Source organism: Crocuta crocuta, unplaced genomic scaffold, assembly GCF_008692635.1.
Source record: "Crocuta crocuta isolate KB4526 unplaced genomic scaffold, BGI_CrCroc_1.0 scaffold61, whole genome shotgun sequence".
Classification (NCBI taxonomy): Eukaryota; Metazoa; Chordata; class Mammalia; order Carnivora; family Hyaenidae; genus Crocuta; species Crocuta crocuta.
Window position 1 is genome coordinate 4,489,214 of NW_027528369.1, and position 24,045 is coordinate 4,513,258.

The 24,045-nt window shown below is 51.4% G+C and overlaps 1 protein-coding gene across 1 annotated transcript in view; it reads right to left on the minus strand.

Moving 5' to 3' along the window:
* Positions 1-6: 6 nt before the first annotated feature.
* CDYL2 (chromodomain Y like 2) overlaps positions 7-24,045 on the minus strand; it is a 53,155-nt gene continuing 29,116 nt past the window's right edge. Inside the window, exons 3-6 of the mRNA XM_077754052.1 lie at positions 16,581-16,753; positions 10,194-10,404; positions 5,583-5,726; positions 7-3,041 (exon numbers count right to left, since the gene is read on the minus strand). Of these exons, the coding sequence (XP_077610178.1) occupies positions 2,883-3,041; positions 5,583-5,726; positions 10,194-10,404; positions 16,581-16,753 (687 nt within the window). The 3' untranslated portion in view covers positions 7-2,882. The remainder of the gene's footprint in view (positions 3,042-5,582; positions 5,727-10,193; positions 10,405-16,580; positions 16,754-24,045) is intronic.

Consider the following 24,045-nt stretch of genomic DNA (forward strand, 5'->3'; position numbering starts at 1 on the left):
CCTGGGGGTTGGAGCAGGGGGTGGGGGGGAATTCTAACTCATGGCTGACAGGATGGCAAGGAGCGGGCTGCCTAGAGGGTCCCTTGACTGCAGAAGTACCCTCGACTAACTTCCCACCCGTAGCTGTCCTTCCGACTCCAAAGGTCATTCTGGGTTAGGTCTGCCAAGACCCGGCACAATTCCTCAGAGACCTGCCCCCGCTCTGGAAAGGGACAGACAGGGTGGTGTGGAGGCGAAGCAGGGTACGGAGAGGGCAGAAAGGATGCTATGGGCGGAGAGAGGGCTGTGTGCCTGAAGATAAGAAGTGAAAGCCTGAGCCCCTCATCTCAAGAAAGCTGTTAGGATAAACACAGACACATCCACAGGTCTGGCATTTTCCATCCCAGGTCAAATTGCCAAAAGTTACCTGGATTTCATCTTCACAGTATCAAAACAACTATCCAGAAAGTGGAGAACTCAGCCATGCGGTCTACCCCACAGCAAACAGATTTTACCTACTTCTACCCAATTGGTGGAACATTCTCCTCGAATAGACTGCATAGAAACAACCAAACACAGACCATCCTTTAAGGCACCTCCTGTAGTACCCAGAACCTACGAACGGACAGCCAGGAACTCTACCCTCGTAACGGTTTCCTATTCTGACCTTATCATCAGAGATCCTTCAAACGGTCAGAAGTTTGGATCTGTGATATGGCCGAAGCTACAGCATTTCGGGTTCTTTCCGCAGAGAACAGAGATGGACACTGATCCAAAGGAACTTCCAAACATCCTCTGCCATCCTAATGGGAACCCAGACACTGCTTCCATAGACAGGAAACCGTTTCCCCCAAAAAAGTACACAGGAAGCTCGGGGCTCTTTCTTCAGAGGATTTAGCAGTGGGGGAGAGATTATCTGCATGACACACGAGAACGATGTCTGTCCAGGGGCTTGGGGAGAGCATCTGTCTGCTTTCTCAGAGGAAGAGACAAAACCCAAGTGGAGACAGGACGGCAGGCATCTGGGCAAAAGCAGGTGTTTCCCCGAAGTAATCCCCCGCGGCCAAGGTCTGCGGTGTCTGCGGTATCCCAGGGGGCCAAGCAGAGCTAGGAGAAGGAGAGGGGAAGGCAAGAAGCCTCCCCTTCCCTGACCCTCCTAAGGTCATGGGCAACTCAAAAGGAGAGAGGCTATCTATAGAGGGAACCGCGGCCATTGTAAGGATCATGTCCAGATGAACATCACTTGCACCGTCTACAAGACCACGCCTCTCGCCATAGTGTAGATGCTCAACCTATTCTTAAAACACAGAGCTCAGGGCCGTGAATCCCCCTCCCATTGCATCTGCTCACCTTTAAAAGAGAAAGGGCCAGAGGGAGACAGGAAACTGTGGCAATGGCCCTCCCTGTTCTCAACCTGCCTCCCCTCCCCCACGGTGCCCCGGCACTCACTGCTCCACTCGCTGTGTGCAACAAGGGCTGAGATGGGCTGGTGAGCACAGAGGGAAACCCAGATCGAAAACAACTCCACCCCTTCTCTGCGGCTGATCCGTGGACTTTGGGCCGATGGTCTAAATTCAGATACTGGGGTCTCCATGCAGCCCAGCGACCCTGGGACAGGAGACCTCATCCCTGGTTATTTCTCCCTGATGTAAGTAAATGATTCACACCTCCTGACAGCTCAACGGACAGCTCCCCACCTCCCTGGATGGCCGAAACCAGACACCGCTGTCCACACGGAAGAAAGGGACTCTGAAATCTAAGCTCCGTCGTTTGCCCCAAAGAGAAAAGGCTCATTCTAGACAACATGAAATCCCTAGGCAGGGCCGATTAGCTCTTCCTGACGTCACAAATTAGGGACTGGGTCTGTGTCAGTACCATTCAGGCTGGAGGCCCCTTTATCTCGTTCAAGGCAGCAGAGTGAAGAAAAAACTCTCCCATAATTTCTCCCAACAACAAGTAGGCAATTATTACAGCTGAGAACCATTTACACGAACAGAATCTGGTGCAAAACTATTCCTTTTACCCACAAGGATCTCTCTGAATTGTATTTCTGCGTGGTTCATTGCTAGAACACACCAAACGGCATGAACCTCATAGGGGATTTGGTCCAGGGCAGTAGGAAAATAATATCTGTGTCAACGACAGATATCATAATATATAAACAAAATAAATAACTTAAATAAGGTTGATTAAAGAAAAAAAAACCTTTTTCCTAGTAGTTCATGTTTTTGTAAAACTAGCTTTACATATAATACACATAAATTATCAGAATTTCCACTTACGTTGTTTTAAAAATATATATTTAACAAAACATTCCTAAACATACAATATGTGGGTTTGCAAATCACTCAACTGGGTTTTAAGACCAAGCCCTAAAAGTCACACAGATTTGCATCAGAGAGAAGACTGAGGCTGGCTCGACACAACCGCTTTCGCTCATCAGTCTGGAAATTCCCTAAGGTGGACCGTCCCCCGTCACCTGATCTGCACTTGACCGGAAAGAGCCATGCAGCCAAGTCTCCAAAGCAGAGGCACTGTGTAAACACAGCCTGAGTCAGAAGGAAGGAGAAGATCAGTCTTCCCCTTCCTGGACCAGGATGGTGCATTTCAGCGAGTGGGGACTGGCAGAGGCCTGGGAAGATATAGCCCTCGATAGCTCTCTAGCCAGTGCAGGGGCCGGGGGGGAGGGGGGGGCCCTGGGGGAGGCCAAGTATGCTGAGTTTCACCTCCGTTATACAAAACCAAACCAATGCGGAACAACCAAAGGACGCGAGGAAATGGACACAAGAGAGACACCTTGACGGATTCCTTGGCCAGCACAGCCGTGCTCCGATCTCTGAGGCACGGCGCGAAGCTGGAAGTCAGGTGCCCTCGAGTATGGTTGGCAAGTGGCCTGGGGCTCCTCAGACTTCGTAAATTTTGTCCTGCAGGTAGCTGAACAGGGAATCCAGGCCCTTGGAGGAGCTCCAGAGCTGCTTGAGCATGAGGCATTCTTTCTCGTTCACATCTTCCAGCACAGATTTCAGGAAGCTCCGAACGAGGCATTTCGACTCCTCCAACACCTGAAGGGAAATGCATGAGCCTCGTTAGCCAGCACCGAGGACTCGGCTCCGGGAGAATGCACTCGGCCTATGACGCACCAGCTAACTTTCCGATGCCCAAAGCTAGAAGAGCCTGCCTCCTGAAGTTCCAGGCATGCAAAGATGTTGAGCCCTCGGCCCCTGGGATGGCTGGGTGGGGCCCAAGTTACCCCCGACTGCGAGAGCTTTGTCCTTTCCCCGAGGGTCTGACATACACTCAGAATCATTTTCTACAGGTAGCATGAAAAAGTTTGGGAAACACTGCTTTCACCTCCCCAGGCTTCGCTGTGAAACGGCAACAATGATACCTGGCTTAAGGATGGTTGGAACCACAGAGTAAGATAATGAATGGACAGGGACAGCTGTCAGAGTATCCGTAGGCCCCGCCCCACCCATGGTGCCTCTTGTTGACCAACTGCAACAGCAGTAACAGTAGTGATCGTTGTGAGAATCGTAACGATAATCGCAATAATTGCAGTGAAGGGGGAGAACAGTGGTGACAGAGAGTAATAACGCCACAGGACTACAGTAGCAATGAGAATGGTAATGTCAGTAATGTGGCGGAGACAATGGAACAGTGGCGAGGATGCGATGGCATCAGGACAGTGACACGGCAGCAATTGCAGTGAGGCCGGTACTAGTGGTAAGAACAGTCATCACAGCATCCTAGTTACGAGTGACACGGACCGGACTGATCAGCGGAATGGTAACAATGCCCCCACAAGCACTACTGACCAACAGCCTGCCTGAGAAGCACTCTCCCTGCTTTCTCTTATCTCTTCCTCATGATAACTCCATAAACAGGTTGTATTTTTGTCGCCATGTTACAGATAAAGGAGGTCCAGGTGCCCAGGTGTGATGGACGTAGCCTGCAGTCACCTGGCTGACCCGGCTGGGCTGCTGCCTCGCTCGGCCATAGCCATGGTGGGGCCATGAGGCCTGGCCTCCACCTTCCTCTGCTGATGTCAAGGCTTCGCACACGCTCTCCCCAAGGGCTTTCCAACAGAAAAAGGGAGACAGGAGCTTCCTTGCTCAAGCAGGCAGGCAGGGAGCTGGCATTTTCCTCCTCGGCCCAGGCTGGAGGCAGCCTCCTGCCTTGCAAGGATTCCCCTGAAGAACACCATCTCCCAGGCTGTAAGGCAGGTTTCTTTCTCAGGCAGGTTCCTTTCTCCAAAGCTCTTGATTCCAGGACCGTCAACAGGAGACATTTGCTTGCAGCGTTTCGTCAACAGCTCATTCCTGGAGCACCTCCACTGCCCAAAGGCCAGACTCCTTGGGGGAGCCTCAAGGCCTTTCTCCTACCTTCCTCTTCAGCTTTCATGTCCCTCCAACACCCCATGTACCTGCACAGACTGCTGGGGGCTGCCGCCTAAACCCCACAGGGGTTTTTGGACTCCTGTGACCTCACTCATACCACTTCCTCTGCTTAGAATGTCTACGTGTCTCTCCGTGCAGCGGATTGTAGGGGTCATCAGCCTTTTTCTGCCCGGGGATTCCTGAGACATGGGATTGTCTGTGATCAATTCAGGAAGAGTCCCAAGCAAAGTGGGATGAGCTGGACACCACAGTTATCAGGAAAATTTAAAAGAGAATCCACAGAAAGAGATCAGCAGAATGCATGGCCCTTAATATGTGTTCCCCAACGATGCGGGCACACGGCCACCCCATCATCACTGGCTTCCAGGGAGCAGAGCGTACACACAGTAGGTGTCCAGTCGAGGCCGAGGAGGCAAATCATGAGCGGCATGGCAGCTGGGGGCGAGGGGGCGAGGGGCAGACAGAGAGAAGGAAGAGGTGCTCGCAGGTCTGATCCCATAACTGCAGCCCAGCACCCCCCTGACTCTGGAGCACACACAGGGCCCCCCCATCACGCCGGCCCTTTTCTCCCAAATCACCTTTCTCATTTCCTAGACCAGCACTGTGGCTCCAGAAACGGCCTCCACTCCCCCTTTCTACAGGATATTTCCATACTGTGCTCAGAGTGACTTTTATGAGATAAAATCGACACTTAATTAAAATCGGGCGCCTCTGCAGAGGTGTTATTTATTTATCCACTTCTCAGTGTGTCTTCAGAGTCCAGTGGTGATGCTTACATGCGCCAAGCACTCCGTGGGCAGAAGTGAAATGCAGGCGTGGCGTGTGCTGGTTTCTCTCATCTCTCGGATGGTGTAATACCCTTGGTCCTTATTTGCCTTTGTGTCTCATATTCTTTGAAAACTACAGATGTTTTGTGCTTTCCTGTGTGTCTAGGACTTTCTTTTAAGGCAACCTACTCTACCTCTGAGTATAAATCTCTGCCGTGTGGTTTTCAAACTGGAGATGATGGGGAATGTATCTAAGAATGCAGACTCTCTCTCTCTCTCTCCTGGTTTAAGCTCTCAACACCGAGATGAGGCACTGTGGTGGTGTTACACATGCCCTGCATGACCTCTGGCAAGTCAGTTGACCCCTTCCAGCCTCATCACCCTCGTCTGTGAAATGGGTCTGTTGCAAGCACAAGCACACAAAGACACGGGAACTCACCACTGCGCTGCAGGATGCCATCTCCTTGACCCGCAACATGACTTCCTGGCTGAACGTGGTTGGCCAGAAGACCTGGGACACCAGGCCCCTGCTGCACGCCTCCTGGGCAGTGAGCTTCCGCCCACAGAAGAGCATCTCATTGGCCTGAAAAAAGCAAAGGCGGGGGAAGGCTGAGAGCCCAGAGCACCTTCCACATCTGTTAGCAAGGCCTGGGCTGGACGTGCACAGCTGTCCCGGCTCCCAAAGGCAGGGTTATCACCTGGGAGAAGCTTTGGGAACTACTTGTGTCTGTGTCTGTGTGTGTTTCTGATCAGAGGGTCCACAGCTTTCTTTAAATTCCCAATAGCAGCCGCGTACCTACTGTGGGTTCATTTGCCCAACACCCCTCCCCACTTCCGGCAGCGGACCCGCGGCAGTGGGCTTGCACCTCGGGCTGGGTCCATTTCAGCGCTGACGCCCCCTCCCAGCAATGAACACATATCCACCCATGTAATAAAGCCCTAAGCTAGAGGTGACGGGAAGAATCTTTCTCCCTCTCTGGTTACGTGCTCAAGTCAAGGAGCCCATGGCCACCCACTGCTGTGTCCCCACTCTTTGGAGAAGTGGGGCCAGCAGGAAAGGAAGGTTGGAGGACAAGAGCCCTCACTGAGCTGGGATTCCTGGACCCCAGCGTCCCCAAGGAAGGCTCCACTTCCGGATACCCAAGTTAGGACAACAACTGCATTCTTTTTCCTCTGCCTTTAAACCAGTTAAAGTGCTTCCATCACTGGCAGCCAGAAAGGTCCTAGATAATACCCTAATACTAACGCAGAGGCGCGTCTCCCCGGTGGCCCAGGGCTGTGCTCAGTTGTGAGGGGCAAAAAGCACCCTCCCTACCTACACCCCTGCCCACTGGCCTTCTGCGGTTTCCTTCCAAACCCCACTCCCCAAAGAATCTCCTCTTGCTTTTTGTTCACAGCTTCCATACATGTCCTGGGAGGAGCCCAGTGGAGAGATCCTAGGCACCGACAGCCCAGTGCAGCCACCACTACGACTTACCAAGCGACTCTCCCGCTGACAACTAGCATGTAACGGTTACCGCCATGTGGTGGGGTCCCTATCTCCTTCAGGATAAATCCCCACCTCCCTCGCGCAGCAGACAATCCCTTCCCTGACCAGCCATCCATCTGCCTGCCCCTTGCATGCTTAGCCCCTCTTGCATTGATGCTGACATGCCCGGCTCTCTCAGCTGCTGGGTCTACACGTGTGTTTCCCCCTTTGTTCTGGGCGCCACTGAGGGTCGTGATGACCCACAGGACCATCATTCTCTGCCAGCGTAGAGAAATTTACCAGGCCAGTAATGAGCCTACAGCATGCATCTGGGTAGAGCTATGAAGACAAATATATGTCATTATACTTGTTTAGAAACACCTCTGTCTCAGGAAAGAGAAGGGGAAATGAAAGCGAGGAACTCAATAGAAGGACCCGACCAGGACACAGTCGGCATGAAGACATCTCAGTCAGCAACATTCTTGGAGTTTCAGAAATGGTTGAAATAAAAGAGACAGAGAAAGAGATAAGGCTGTACAGTGTTCACATTTTTGCAACCACAAAGGACGGGGAGGAGCAGGAGCAGCTCTGGGTCTGGGCACAGCACAGTGGCCGAGATCAAAAGGGAAAGTGTTTGCTTCCTGGGCTCCCTGCCTGCCTCATTTTCCTGCCACGGGTGAGACTGTGAGCAGCCTGGAGCAGGCCCCAAGGTCCTGAGTCCGAATGGCCTTACCGGCCACCTGCTGGCCCTCCTGTGTGGATGGGGCGGTGCCGGTGGACGGGGGCTACTGGGGGTCTCCAGTGACCTCGTACTTGCTCTTCCTGTTTCGTGCATCAAAGAGTGACACTGAGGGGGGACACTGGGGGTCCCCTTCCTTGCAGACTCACTCGGGAGGTGCCCGCATTGGGAGCCTTCTCTAACCACCTCTGCACCTCATCACAGTACAGCAGCGTGGCCACTTATGGATCTTCTCCCTCCCCAGGTAGGAAAGCCGAGGTCGGCAGCACCTGGGCAGAGGGAAGTACCGGCCACAGAATCAGGCACCCTTGCTCTGCCCTTGGCTTTGCCCTGTGACCCTATGCAAATCTCTCTGCCTCTCTGATCTGTTTACTCATCTCTGAAGTGGGTACCAATTACCACCTGTGAGGATTCACAATGAGAGAACAGGAGAGCAGGGAAACACCAAGCCAGCCATGCATCAGCGCCCACCGACGGGATTACCAAGGACGGAGTCCCTGTGTCACTCATCTCTGCGCTTCTAAGCAGGTAAAGCAAAAGGCCTGGTGCCTCCTGGGAGCTCACTTAGGTCTGTGGACTCAAAGAAGGAGCAGCACCTGCTAGAATACCACTCAGCTCTCCTTGCTGCAGTTTCTCTGCCGAACAGAGGGCAGCAGGACCTACCTTTGTGGGTGTCGAGCAAAAGTGAATGAGACCACCATGTGGAAAGTGACCAGTAAAGTAGCCCGCACGTGGTGCTGAGCACAAGCTTGGAGAACCTTGCTGGGGCAACCCGCTCGGTCCTCTGTCATCAGAGGGCCCATGTGGCTTCAGTGTGTGATGCAGCACGGTGGACACGCTTTTATGAAAGGGACGGCAGGAAGCGCCAAGGTGATTGGGCCATCCCTGTGCGGGATCTCAGTAGCAACAGCACTTCAGTGAGGGCCCCACTAACTCCAGGGGATGGCTGGCACCCGAGGGCTTCACCCAAGGACCTCAGCCTGGGGTGGGAGATGGAGAATCTCAGGAATCCTAAGGACGGAAGGGGCACGGACCTCGGTCTGCTCAGCGGGTGGTGGCCGCGCTGAGCCCACAAAGCTTCGGGAGTCACACAGGAGTTACTCTTCCAAGCTGTGGGATGTGAACGTCAAGGCCAGAGACCAAACACGAAAAGGCACCAGAAGGCCTGGGTCATTCAAACCTTTTGAGCCTTGCCAAGGGGCTCCAACTCAGAATGGAAGACCCACCAAAGGCTTTGTGAGAGACAAACAGATAAATTATTGGAGGGCCAAGAAGCAGTCGGGAAAGGAGAGGATGGAGGAAAGAGTTTCCAGGACCATCTGTCACAGCAGAGCAAGCTAACAGTGTCAGGGCTGATGACGGGCCTGCCAGGCTCAACACACAGGAGGTCACAGGTGTCCCTTGCAATGGAATGTGGCCAGTTTTCCTCCAGTTTTTCTCCAGTATCAGACAAGAGCACCTACACCTGCACATGTGGGTGCTGGAACTTTCTAGAACTGGTGTGGAGGTCCTTCTTGGAGGGACGAGGGGTTACAAGGAGCTGGCACTTGATTTCAGACAATACGGTCTAGGTCAAACAAGCACCAGGTAGAGACATTCCCCCCTCCCCCCGCCCCCTGCCCAATTTCGGACTCACTCTGTGGATGCAGGCCCTCCTGTAGTGGTGGTAAAGAGCACAGACTCTGAAGCCAGATAGTTTGTGGTTCAGACACCACGACTGCCCCTCCCACTGTGTGACCCTGCACAACTCACCCTCTCTGAGCCTCAGCCTCCAATCTGTCAGGTGGAGATAACTACAGCCCTACCTTACAGGGTTGTGGGGGGACGGGGACCGAGTTAGCGGCCGTCAAGCCCTGGCCGTGGTGAGTGCTTTCCAAGTGTTAGCTGTTGCTGGCCCCCGACCACGCTTGCTTCTTGCTATTGGTGCAGAATCTGTCAGCAGCCTGCAGTGAAGCCCACCGCTCACTCAGAGGCCCCTCTGCCTGCTTACTGACACATGACTCGGCAAGTTCCTTAACTTCTCCAGTTTAGCTCGCCAGCTGTGTGACGGAGACCAACACAGGTTCTCCAGGTGCAACCTGCCCTGGGATGGCCCCAAATCCCCTCCTGCTTCTGGGACACACAGCAGGACTACATTTCCCAGCCTCCCTTGCAAGTAGGTGTGGCCACGCCACCGAATCCTGGCCCCTGAAAAGTGAGTGGGGATGAAGATGCCTTTTGCAGGCCTGACTCCGGAAAACACTCGAGCTCTCTCTACACATCCACTGGCCGGAAGCAGAGGTGTATCTACCAGATGGAAGACGCCTGGGCCCCCAGTCAGTGTGGACGGCCAGACTGCGGCAAGAATGAGAAAGAAATTTTTGTTGTTTGGACCCTGGGATTGTGGGATTGTTTGCTACAGCACACAGTCTATTCTGATACAAGGTCTTATCAGGCTATTGTGAGGAATAAATGAAAGAATGGCTGCAAAGTGCTTGAACTTAGTTTAGTTGGCTTTAACTAGTTACATGCTTAGTTACCTGAACTAGCTGAATTGAGTTAACTCAGTTAAGTAAACAAAGTCTGTGTTTGGTGAGCGAACATTGCCATCATCTTCTCAGCCCTTGGGCACACCCAGCCCTGGCATCTGGTGGCAGCGCCGGAAGGTTCCAAGGGCAGCCTGCCCGCATCCCAGCTGCCCTGGAGGGAGGCAGAGGAAGCAGAGACAGTCAGCAGATTCCACCGGCCGGGGGAACCCCTGAGCTCCTTATTCATATGTAGGGCCATATCCTAAATCCAGAACAGAGAAGGGGTCTTGTCAAGATCACAGAGAGGGATTCTGCCCAAAGGTGGAGGAGGCTTACCAGTGCAACGCCCAGGATCTGGGGAAAGGTGTATGAGGAGCAGCCAGCGGGTGTGAGGCGGATGGTGGCATACGGGGTCTGAAACCAGGCCTTCTCACTGGCCCACACGATGTCGCAGAGGGGCAGGATGGAGGCACCAAGGCCCAGGGCAGGCCCGTTGATCGCGACCACGATGGGCTTCTTAAACTGGATGAAGGCCTTCACAAAGTCCCTGGGAGAAAAGAGAAGACCCTCTTTAACAGGCGACCAGGCTTGCCCAGACCTATTTGACACCCTTGAACCTACCGAGGCTGCAACCGGCTTCCCCGGTGCTGTCTGGCACCCTCCGGTCATCAGAGGGAAGAGGGGTGCCAGGCAAGGGTCACATCCTCCTGGACACCAAGCCACTAAGCTGCAGTCACAGGCATGGCACACGTGGTGGTCAGTGGCAGGTTTTCAGAAAGAAATTCATGGGGGGTGACTGCCTTTCCCCGTTTGCCCAGATGGTCCCAGGTCATGCCTGTTGTCCCAGTACCACACTCACTCCCTGGATATTCGCAACTTGTAAATATCCTAAGGAAGCCAACCTGAATGTCAAGTTTAGAACCAGCAAGAGAACAAAAAGGAGACCTATTTGAACACATGGAGAGAAGGAACATTCTAACAGCCCTGCCTGAGGGTGGAAATGGTGGTGTTGGGAGGTATGAATGCCTCCATGTTGGAGGTATTCCACCTTCGGCCAGAGGATCGCTTTGGGTGAAGTTGTAGAGGGGATTCAAGCTTCAGAAGGTGGGCACGGGTGAGGACTGATGGCACATAACATTTCTTTCAGTCCTAGGCTTGTCTGACTCTGAATCAGGGATTCCAGACTCATCTGGATGTGAGGGATGAGACTCATCTAGGGTGGTTCTAGAATGCTGACAAGGATCCATCCATATGTTAGGGTGGCTTCAACCAAAAGTGGGGGACACTGGACCCCCCCTGGAGGCATGAGGCATCTGGGATCCTGGCTCTGAGATTTGGAGACATTTTATCACCCTGCCCTTCTGCAGTGAGCAAAGTTCCTGCATGCATTTGTACCCATTAAGCAGATCCACCTCTACCTTCCTTTGCCCCAGAATGCTTTTTCCCTTTCCTCTAGCTGCTATATAAGATCTATAAAATGTTAATGTTCATCTGGACATGGAGGAAAGATCCAAGAGGTCTAGTAAAGCCTGCATCCTTCATTATTCCCAGGTGGAAGACTGGAAACTACTGGGAACTCACAAGAATAAAATCCATACTCCTGACCATGACCTCGGTCTGCTTCTGCCTACACGTCTCTTGTCTCCCTCATGCCTGCTCATTATGCATGAGCTGCACGGGCCTTCTGAGAGTTCTTGGAAAACACCATTATCACAATTTGCAATTATCCTCATTACTTGCTCGCTTACTTGCTTTTGGAATCTCCTCCTTCTCCAGCTCCTTGCGGAAACCTGCAGGTCTGCCTCGTACACAGGCTTAGTGCCCATATATACCAGAGTTCACACTCAGGCAAATGATTGCCAAATAAACAGAGGAGTTTCCCAAGAATGGGAGTGAATATGCAGATGTGCGGCAGGAACACACCAGCTGTTCACCAGAGCCCAACTATCTGTTCCCTCTTCTTCCTGAGTCTGCTGCTGGAACACATTTCCCCTCCCTCGCAGGTGGCTGTCGCCAAGTAACCAAATGCTGGCCATGGAAGGTGAATGGAAGCCATACGCACACTTCTGGGCCCGTGCGCGGAAACCTCCCACCATGAGTCTGCAAGCCTTTGACAGGCATGGCAGTCTTGGAAGGCATGTCTTGAGCCACAAGATGGAAGGAGTCTGGGCTCTTGAGTCATACTTGGAGGGCAGCCATGGGCTCAGAGTAACACGATTTCAGGTTCCCATATATAAGAAGTAGATTTCTATCACAATTGAGTCATCACATATATTTGGGTTCATTCATTACAGCAGCTAATACTTCACTAAATCTGGCTGATTTATTCTTCCTCAAGGATCAGCATTTCCCCCAATCCTCACCAAGAGATGTAGCCATCACAGTGATATGTTGGGATTGGATTCAACTGTGAGAAGATTGGGGTAGGGGGCGTCTCATGAACTATGTGTTGTCATGTGAGTCGCACCCTTAACCCAGGCTTGAGGCATCCCATCTCCTGACTCCCTGAGCAGCGATGTGTGAGTTGAAGGGGGTGTGCTCTCAGCCATTGCCAGCCCATGGCAGCTGACCCCCAAAAGGACGCTGCTGCATTCCGGCACCATGGCCTCTGGTTCCTGGTTTTCTGGTGGCCCACTTTCCGGCCTGACTTCCTAACTTCATGGCCTCAGTCACTGGCCTTCATGTGTGACTTTTTACCAAATGTAATTTGGAGGCTGCACAGCACATGGACTTCTTGGCAGGGTCCTTGGAGGCAGAGGTTCTGAGTGATTTGGGGCCACCATTCCACATCTAAACCCCTTCATACACAAGTCCAGAACCTTGCATCTTGGAGCTGGAAAGGAGTTCGGGCAGTCATCGAGCCAAGTCTTCCGCTCAGTGCAGGAGTCCCCTCCTGGCATCCTGAGGAGGCCATCCCCCAGCTGCTGTAGACACTTCCAGTAAAGAGGTCCTTCCCTAGCAGGATGCCTGCCCACTGCGGACCTCTCGCAGGCCCAATCTGCTCCAAACTGCACACGGCAGCCCTTCAGGAATTCACCTCGGCCCTCACGACCTTCCGGAAAGCACACCGTGCCAGAGCCCAGAGCCCTTTCCTCTGTGGTCTCCAGCCTGAGCCCTGTGCAGAGGCACTGAGCACCCCGAGGATGGCTAAGGGGACCCCGCACCCCCACGCCACCCTGTTTTCAGTTCAAGCCGCTTCGTGGGCTCCCATCCTAGATATGAAGATGCAAATGCACAGACCACTGTCCCCATCCCCTTCCTCTCACTCAGGCAGAAGATCTCTATCACAAGGGCCCTGTGGATGCAGAAGCCAGAAACCAAACAGGATATTGCATTACAGACACTGCCGCTCAGATATCTGATCCTGCCTCTAGCAGTGGGACTGTGCGGGGGAGACGGCTTGCCATCTTCTTTAGCATCAAAGTCCACCAGTCATGCTGACCCTGGCCCCTGCCACTTCCTCTCCACGGAGCCTGAGCCGTGTGGCCTCTGGCCATCTGGGTGCTGGGCTGCTCTGATGTGGCAGAAGCAGGAACTTTGGGGTCAAGTCTCCACTCTGCTTCTAACTGGTAATGAGATCTTGGGCACTTTGCTCACTCTCTAGAACCCCATTTTACTCCCTCTCAAATGGGAAAGCCAATGGTTTGTCCCCAGAGGGACAAAAGTGTCCTGCCTGGCACGCAGGAGCCCTCGGTCACTACTACTCTTATTATAGTCGGTGCACCTGCCAGGGACGGCGGGCGCTGCTCTCGCTCTGTTCTCAGCTGCCAGAGATCCACCCTCCAGGCCCAAAGGAGGCTCCGAAGCACTACTCTGCACACAGGGCTGTCTACATTCCCAGAACAACTGGCATTTCCTGTGTGACCCGGTTATCCATTCCCTTTAACCAGAGCCGCGGGGTACGGCAGCCCACCGCCAATGTTCAGAGCCAGTACGGGACCTGGGAGCACCAGATACACACAGTGATGGGCATCCTGGGCCCCCACAGCGGTGCTCTAGAAGCCCACTCCACAGTCAGACCGGGCTCAGCTAGAACTCATGGCTGCATGTGAACAGTACTAGCAATGGGAGTACTTCTTTCTTCACACCTGTTCTAAGTACTACTTGCCAGGTCAGCCCAAGTGTTTCACACGGGCTATCTGCTCACTCTTCATCCTGGCAACCGGCCAGCAGGCCACCGCGTCACCTGGGAGGAGGTCGGGGGAGGGCAGCCTCTCTCAGGATGGGGCTGACAGCCTTGTTTGGGTCCTGGACAGAGGCCTGCGCCGGATGAATCATCTGAGCTCTTCTCACATCTGCTAGTTCATTCAACAAACATCTGTAGACTGAACACGGCGTCCTGGGTCACGTGTGTGCGTGTTTTCTCTAGGAAACGAGGAGGATGGGGCGGGAGCGGCGCTGGGGGGCCGCGGGGGCCGTGCGGCTTGTCTGGATCCTGGAAGTCGGCCTAGCCAAGAGCATGCGCGCCCCCAGAGAACTGCAAGGGACTGTCACTGAGGCCAAAATCTGTTCCAGCCATGTTAGATTTTGAACAAAGTTCTTTCACAAGAGACTTCTCAGATTGCAACTATGTTAATAAGCCTGGAAAATCTGCAGAAGCAGGGACAGGAGCCGTGGTGTGGCCCGAACTCACTTATCCACAGTGCCCCTCACTCATGAGGCTGCCCTGGAAATCTACAGAACATTCTCTGGGAAATGCTCCTCTGCTCCATCAGGTCCCAGACTCTGTGGAGTGTGGCTGCCGGCTGGGGGGAGCCTTCCCCTAGGAGTCTGGTGACGAGGAGCAGGACGCAGTCACTGTCTGACCCCACGAGCACCCTCCTCTACAGTCCTGTCTGCACCCACCCATGCCCTTGAAGTTCCTCACCCACCCTGGTTCCTTCCAGCACCTTCTCCTTCACCCTTTCTAACAGCCTTTTATGTTATGTAAAAATAAGGACCCAGCTGTTTCTAGAACTTCCAGTGCTCCCAGTCAGCGGTGCAGAAACCCCTGGGCTAGGGTGGGGTGGGGGTTCTCAAGCCCGGCTGCACAGTAGCACCACTGAGGGAACTTTACAGCCACAGCCATGCCAGCTGCACCCCACTTTCACCGATATGGCATCTTCTGGGGTTGCTGGCAAGCAGCTGGGTCCTAGGAAAGCTCCCCGCGGATTCTCTGTGCTGCTGGGGCTGGGAAGCACTGGTCTAGGGGACACCCCCCCCCCATTCCCTAGCCAGGGGTCTCTGCCGGCTCAGGGATTAGGAGCTTCCACTCCTAACACTGAGCACTGGGAAGCTTTTCCTCTGCCACCTCCCCTCTGCTCTGCCGAAGAGAAACCCCCCTTTCTGACAAGACCGCAAATGTCTTCCATCTCACGGGCTGCATTTCTTGAAGGGTGAGTGAGTGCATTCAGCATCTCCTCAAATTTGGGACTTCTGGAAATGCAGCTAATGCAGCCAGTGAAATTCGTAAACCACGTGATAGCTACCACCAAGGCTTTCCCCAGGCTGCAGAGGTGGGCGCCCCGTCTCCGATGGTCCCGTAAATGAAGGAGGCTCACTGGGGACCCTACGGTTCCCCTCAGCATGTGACGAGGAAACTGCCACAAGGCGCAGCGGAGTCCGAGCAGAGAACAATCCGCTGTGGACGTGGCCAGGGCTGTCTGCGCCCAGGATGCCTGGGAGCGTCATGTGACCACGATGCCCTTTCTAATAATAGTGCTCAGCCTTCTGGCTTCGTCTCTGGGCGAGAAATCGGCAACAGGAAGCACACAGGTGTGTTGAGGCAGACTTCACCGGATGCTTCGCCCTGAAGAAGGGACTCAGAACTCCACCAGTGACAGCATCCACGTGTCATCTTTGGGACACTCTGTAGCCCCTGGCTATGGGCTCGGGAGAATCAGCCTCCATGCGACGCTGCCAGGCGCAGTGAGATTGGAGGCCCCGGAAAATTCCTCACATGCAGCCTCAGGCTCCATGATCCCACATGGATGGGTGTCCGTTTCCAAGAGAGCAGGGGGCATTCCTGCACCATGACCCTTGTCTGAACACAGCCCGAGGGGCAGCAGCAAGTGTGAACCCTTCCCGGGTGGAGGCTGCGTGACGGCCCTTTTGCTTGAAAGAACACTCACTTGCTTTTGATCAATCTATACATAATGGGGAAGTGACTACCTTTCAGTGTTCCCAAAAGGGATACTGATTGTTGGGACATGATGTCAACCCCAGGATCCCATCGGCAACAAGACAGGGGGGTGGCACTCCCCACCCCACTGGGTCTGCAGACGCCCAGCTGCCCAGGGTAGCCCTCCATCCTCTCCCAAGGGCTGAGCCACGTCAGCTCCAGGACGCAGGAATGCCCAGAAAACCCAACACTTCACCATCTGGCTGAGGGCAGGGGTGGTACAGATTAACACACGGTCATTACCAGACGCTGTGCTTAATTAACTTGAGGAAATAAAACCTCTTTTTGAGAGAAAGAATAAAGTGGGATCTAATCTAGAGACCAGAGGCACCCCTAATTTGGGCAGAAAAATACAGGATACCCCATTAAAATCCCAATTTCAGATAAACAACAAAAAATTTTAGTCTAAGTATATCCCAAATATTGCATAGGATGTACTTACGATAAAGAAAAATTCTTTGTCGTTTAAAATTCAAATTTTATGGAGCCACCTGTATTTTTATGTGCTACGTTTGGCAAAATGGAGACAGGTCCCAAAGTGTCCAAACATGAGCAGAGCTCACCTGATGGCTTCTGCAATCCGGGTACTCTCCTTTCTCCTGTCACTGGACAAACGGCCAATTAGGTAGGAGTAATCTAGGCCGCTGCAGAATACGCTGCCCACTGCACTGAGAAGCAGCAGTTTGCTGTCGTCCGTGGCCGCGTTGCACAGCGCTCGCCGGACCTCCTTCATAATCTGCGGGCAGAGATGGATTTGCGGGGATGTTAAGTGTCTACCCAGGAGCCAGGGGCTTTCAGACCTCAACCCTGCCAGAGGCCTCACCCCCGAGGGCAGAAGCGAGTACATCTTCCCTTCCTGTGCAAGAAGGCTCCCCTGAATACAAGCCACATCCAGACTAAGCAAAGAAATACCAAAACCAGAGCTCCCTTGCAGCATTCCCAGAGCTGGCACAGAGTGCTAAGAAGGTGGCAGTGAGGTCACTGGCCACGGGCTTAGAAGCCCGTCTTGGAACCGTGTAATCCCTGGTATCTCTCTGCAAATCTTCTTCTAGCATTTACATGTTTAGCCCTTTTCAAAGGTGTGGGGAAAAAATTCCTGTGTGCAGCCCAGGCGAGGTATGCTAGCCTTCTCTAGGAGGCCAGGTTTAACCATACTCTTGCTTGTCCTTAACTCAGCTAAGACTTTTGCATGGTTTGCAGGTGGCACGTGGGAAGTGGGTTTTGGCATCAGAACTCATAAAATTTGTCAAGGTGCCAAGGAAGACAACCGTCAAACACAAATTCTGTATCCAGCTAAACTATCATTCAAAAGCAAGGGTAAAAATGAGGCATTTTCAGCAAAAGAATGTTTACCATTCTTAGACCCTCACTGGGAGAATTTAAAAAGGATGCACTTCAGAAAGAAGAAAACTATATTCAGAAAGGGAAAAAAAAAAAAACTGACATGCAAGGAATAATAACAGCCAGCAAAGAAACGGTGAATGTGTTGACAAATCAATATAAGAATGACTATAAAATCATCATACTGATATTGACCATTGAGGGTGAGGGTTTGCACAAGGGAAGAAGAACCAGAGTCCAGGCGATAATATCATGTACAATGAGAGAAGAATGACGACCACATGCCAAGGTTCTATGTCTGGGAGTGGTGGAGAGGCAATGATCCCATTTAGGCTTCACCATGTGTTCGTAACTTACTGATAACATCTTAAATGTACGTGGATTACGATGAAGGGGGAGGGGGGTAAAATAAAGAAAGCTCAATCCAACAGAAGGCAGGGAAGGAGGGGGAAATAAGTGCAGAAAAGGCATGGTAAGAGAAAAAAAGGCATGCACTTGCCTGGGTGGAGCTGAGAGTCGAACTGGGAAGACAATAAGTGAACAGGCTTTTAAAGGACCGTTGTTAATTTTTCAGTAGGCATCATCATAGGGTACAAAGGGAAAATATTATGAGAGCCGGGTTTTTAAAATTAGACTTCTTAAAGAACCCACTTATTAAGCCCTTGGAGGTGCCGGGGATTACGCAGAGTAGTTTCCACATATTTTACTCCAAACAATAATCCCGTACAAGAGGGACTGGGATCCCAATTTTGCGGGGAGAGCAAGGAAAACTCAGAGAAGTGATGTAAGTCACCCGAGGTCAGCAGCAAGAGGCAGAACCATGGGGCAAATCTCACCCCCAGGCCCCTTCTCTTTCCACTACTCCATACTGTAGGATGATTTCAGTAAATGGGTGAATTTTAGTGGAAAAAAGTAGGGCTGGATGTCAATCTAAATAGGGAATCTCCCAGCTGGAGCTCTGTGAGGGTGGGAGAGGCATTTTCCATTCTCACCGAGTATAAGCCACAGATTTCATTTTGAACATCAAAAAAGCGAATAGGCCGCTATCTTGTGGGTCCTTTAAACCATCTGCCTCCAGAAATAGACACACTCTGAACAATCCGTGAACTCTATTTCTCTGAGAGGCAAATAAAAGAAAACCCTGCTGTAAAGATGCAAGCTGCCACTCTACACATGATTCAGAGAGTGGCCTCTCTCTCCGAGGTCACATTTACTAGTCAATTAGTAAAGACAAAATCAAACAAAACGGCCACCTCCTTTATGAATTAAGCGTAAAGTTAATTTGTGCTACAATCACACGAGAAAAGTACAAACTACACACTGTAATCTCAAGAATGTTATGTCTAGTTAGTATAGCATTCCTTTGCCTTTCTTTTGTTGATAATCCAATTTGGACAGATGGTTGGAGGTTATACCTCCTTGAAGGACCCCAAATTGTACAACGCAACTGGTTTGTTTAAAGTGAAACATTCTAAAATGATTACTTCCTTTGCCTTCCTAAACAGGATACGCTCCACACGCATAACTGCCTCTCGATGGTCACTTGCTAGCTGGTAACAGACCAGTCCCCTCAGAGGCTCCCGGGGAATGCCTCTTTAACAGATGGTCCAAGACTGCTATGCATTTTGAAGCCCCAAATTCTGGAGATTTACTGCCCTCGTTAGCTGCCATTTGCTCCAGATGTATCTGCTGGACAAAGGACACTCCCCACAGCCACCTCCACCTTCTGATCGGCCATGTGTTAGGAGCAGATAACCAAATTCATCCCAAGGGGGTCAATGGCGCCTGGGTGGCTCAGTTAGTTAAGTGTCTGACTCTTGACTCCAGCTCAGGTCATGATCTCATGGTTTGTGGGTTTCAGCCCCATGTCAGGCTCTGCTCTGACAGCACAGAGCCTGCTTGGGATTCTCACTCTCCCTCTCACTCTACCCCTCCCATGTGCTCACTCTCTCTCTCACTCTCTCTCTCTCTCGCTCTCAAAATAAACAAATAAAAAGAAGTGGGTCTAAAGGAGCAGTAGACCAGAGTCTCTCTCTCTCTACTTTAGCTCTACTTGCTGAAATCAACCACTTAAGGCCAGTCTTAGCTGTGACCACCTTCATGAATGCTTTCCCAAATATCCCTGACTAAATGCAAACTTTCCCTTCTCTCGATACCCCAAGTGTCGTAAATCCCTTCTAAGACACTTGTGACACGCCCCCTTGTAGAATGTGAGCATCTTTGCCTCACCCTACTTCTTGCTTGATTTAAATCTCTGATAGGCGGCCTCTGTGATGGCCTTCAATGATCTGCATGGTAGTCACACGCTTGTGGCATCCCCTCCCCTTGAGGGTAGACTAGACCTAGTGACTCATATCTAACCACAAGATACAGCAAGAGGGACGGGATGTCCCTTTTAAGAGGAGACTGGGATGTGAAAGGGCACGGCTAGTCTTGGCTGTTCTCTTTTGCTCTCTCTCCCCCATGGAGGTCTCCGTCTGGGGAAGCAAAGCTGACATGTCAGCAGGAGCCCCGTGGAGGGCAAATCCATAGCCCATACGAAGTAACCACACAACAGGGAACTGATGTCTCTGGCCAGCGACAGCCTCAGACCTGCCATCAGCACTTGGGTGAGTTTAGAAGTGGATCCACCTCCACTGAGCCTTCAGTTGAGACCACAGCCCCAGACAACATGACTTGACTATAGGCTTTGACAGGCCCTGAGGCAGAAGCATCCAGCTAAGCCACACCAGGATTCCTGACCCACAGAAACTGTGAGATAATGTTCATTGTTTTAAGATGCTAAGTTTAGGGCAATTTGTTACACAGTAATAGATAACTAATACAATTCTTTAAAAGCTAAAACAGTCTTCTACTCATCTATACGACCCTTGTAACACCTAGTCCAGAACCTTGCATATAAACAAAACCTAATTAAGTGTTTACTTAATTGAATGAATAGCACAGTATTTACCTCCTCAAGAAGTTTACAGTGTAGTGGGAGAACCAGACATTTAACAACCCACCACACAAATACATGTACACTAAAAACCACAACAAATTCCAGAAGAGAGGGGTGCACAGTGAGAGAAGGATGTAATCTGGGCAGGGAGCTGGGAACGGGGCATGGGGGGGGCACTCCCACAGATGTGGTGGCTGAGCTGAGACCTGAATGAAGTGTAAGGCCACTAGGCAAGGAGGAAGGGAAGGACATTTCAGTCAGAAGCACAGGTATGTGCAAAGGCCCTGGGGCGGATGTAAGCATGAAAGCAAGCCAGGCTGATTGGAGTGCAGGAGGAAAGAAGAAGGATGTGTGGCACAAGGCAAGGAGGGTCACAGAAGTGGGCAGGTGAGAACACACCAGCCTCACCAGGCCACATGAATGGTTTTGATTCTTAATCAGTGCAACTGGGAACCACAGATGTATTTGAAATGCATGAGCACACGTGTACACGTGCAAGTGCAAGTGTGTGTGTAGAAGGGGTGACTTGATCAGATTTGCATTCCCGCAGATCACTCTGCCTGCTGTGAGAAGAATGGATTGCAGGGGAGTAAACATGAAAGAGCACACCTGTTAGTAGGTTATTACAACAGTCCAGAATATAATGATCATGATGAAAACAGGGAGAAAAAAGCATATTAGCGGGCTATTCAAGGATTAAAGCTAACAGGCCTTGGGGGCAACGTGGATATGGTGGGTGTGAGCCGTGACTCCTGCGTGTCCACCGTGCCCCTGTGGAAGGAGGGGTGTGGCTGGTTGAGTCTGAGGGTACTGCAGAAAACCGGGATCTGAGCGAGGGCTTGGGGTCTTCTCCCAATGGGGGCATAGATGAGCTTTTAATCACCAACACTTTGGGCAATCTATTTCGCTGGCTCTTTCCTAAAGGGGCATTTTTATTATCTTCCTGGTTCTTCGCAATATTACAGACGGGAGAAATATTACAACATACCCGCCAGCCTCAGAATCTAGTTAACACACCCAGTAATGTACGAATTTCTGCCCATGAGGCCAATCCAACCAATGTCCCATGTACAACAAGAAAAAGAAATTCAATCATGACATGCAGGGTGGCCTCATCCCAGCTGCTCCATGAATAAGTAAGGCTGGTCTGCTGGAGACCATTAAATCACCTCTGTTTCATTTTAACAGTGATGGGAACATTTATTGAATGCTTCCTGTGTGCCAGGCATTCTGTGAGCCTCTGTGCAGACATGATCTCTAATCCCACAAGCAAGATATAGTATAACTTCTATAAATGAGGAAGCTCAAAAGAGGTAAGGTACCTTCCCAAGGTGAGGTGCTGGAGGCAGGATGCAAACCTAGTCTACTCGCCTCCGAAATCTATATTGCTCTGCTAACACCACCTCTTCCTTTCACTGGGATCTTTTGTTCGGGGCTACTTTACCCAGTTGGCCAGCTTATCTGTAAAGTCAATCAGCTTCGGTTGTTGAGAAAGCTGGAAACACCAGATCAATATTTTTTTCCACTTTCCTCCTGTTCTGTTACTGACAGACACCAATTAGGAATGGAACCCCTAATTAACCAAGCCCGCATCCCAGGAGCTGAGAACCTGGGCGTCTGACATCGGCTGGACGCCACATGTCGTCCGTGGTGAGTAGGTGATGGTTAACATGCCGGGCTGCTCCAAAGAGACAGAATGAACCAGGAGACTTCACATTTATTCGATTTACGGCAGGAAAACGCTGTGCCTTTTTAAAAGCATGCTTTTAAAACGTAGTGAGGTAGGAAAAAAAATCCGAGAAGAATTGGTCTCATGTGAATGTTTTATGATGAGCTTAAAATAACAAGGTTTCCGTGTGTGTAAGTATGGGAAAGGCAGCCTTCGGGGTAAACCACAGAGGTCTATACAGCAGAGAACCCTCAGGTGGTTCCTGAAGGTGCAAGAGAGAGACCCCAAAACACCATGCTTAGAGGAGGGGCAGCAGGTGGTCGCTGGTCCCACAAATTGCAAAGGTTTTAGCTACATCTCTTCCCTTACAGGTTGGCAATCATTCCTGACTGTCACAGCCACGGTCCCTTGAAGGAACTACAGTTCACGTCAATCATAATGAGAAGACATGCGATTTACAAGCTTGAGGACACAGCACCTCCTGCCCCAGTCCGCTTGCCCAGCCTCCCCAAGTGTGCTGGATACACTGGGCAATACCAGATGCCCCCTCCCAAGCCCAGTCTGGGGGGACTGCCACTCCCTGACATGTCCCTGCAGTTAACTCTCTGGAAATCAGAGAGGGCAGGGGATCACAGGACAGGGAAAGGGAGGTGTGGACTTAGCTGTCCTCCACGGGCCAGGCACTGGGCTGGGTGTAAGAAACAATATGGTGGCCACAAGTAGCAAGGGCCCTGCTCTCTGGAGGCTATATTCCATGAAGCTGCATGACCCCAGGCCTGTTAAGGTCTCTAAGCCTGCATCACCTCATCTGTAAGAGGTGGGTCGTAAGAACCCTACATCACAAGGCTCCTGGGAGGAGGAAATGAGACAAATAGTAAACACAAAGCACAAAGAGCCACTGGTATCTGGTACTGTCACCATTTTTGTCATTTACTACTCTACCACCGTGTCCCAGGCCGGTCTAGTTGGAGCAGGCTGCTTGGATGCATCTTTTCCCACATCTGTACCATCAGGAGTCTCTTAAAAATATTAATCTTATTTCTTCATTGTTCCCCCCAGGTACCCCACAACAACATCTTAAATGGTGTTGTGTATGTCACAGCATTAAGTACACACCATTTCCGTGCTCTGTTTGCCTAAAATATAAGCGTGATTAGCATTAAAAATGTAAGGTGGAAGAAAAAGACAGGTAAAATGGACTTGATCAAAATTTTAAACATTGTACATCCCAGGACACCATCAAGAAAGTAACGAGACGACTCCGAGACTGAGAGCGTCTTTTTGAATCCTACATCTGATAAAGAAGTCTTAAAGCTCAACAATTAAAAACAGTTTTAAGAATAGGCAAAGGATGTGCACAGACATTCCTCCAAAGAAGACAAATAGCCAATAAGCGCACAAAAAGATACCCACCATCGTTAGTCATCAGGAAAATGCAAATCAAAACTGCGGTGACAAACCACCCGACACCCACTCAAATGGCTATAATAAAAAGGACAGATGATAACAAGTGTTGACGAGGCCGCAGAAAAATTAGCGCCCTCGCACACGGCCAGTGGGAATGTAAAATGGCAGAGCCACTGTGGAAAAGTCCGGCAGTTCCTCAAAAAGTCACATCCAGAGTTACCATATGACCCAGCGGTTCTGCGATGAGGAATATCTCCAAGAACACTGAAAACACGTTCGCGCAAAAACCTGTGCACAGATGTCTGCGGCAATGCTAGTCATAACACAGCAGCCAAAAGTGGAACCGACACACATGTCCATCACTGAATGACTAAGGGACAAAATGTGGCATGTCTGTAACACGGAAGGTCATGACACACCGACGCGTGCTACAGCAAGGATGAGCCTTTGCGCTCAGTGGAGGAAGCCAGTCACAGAAGACCAGAGACCAGACGATTCCATTTATATAAAGTATCCAGAATCAGCAAATCCGTAGCAACAGAAAGTAGATTCATGGTTGCCACACACGTGGCGAGGGAGACGCGGATGGGAAGGGATGCTGATGGACACAGGGTTTCCTTTGGGGGTGATGGAAATGTTCTGGAACCAGGTCGTGGTGACCGTTGCACGA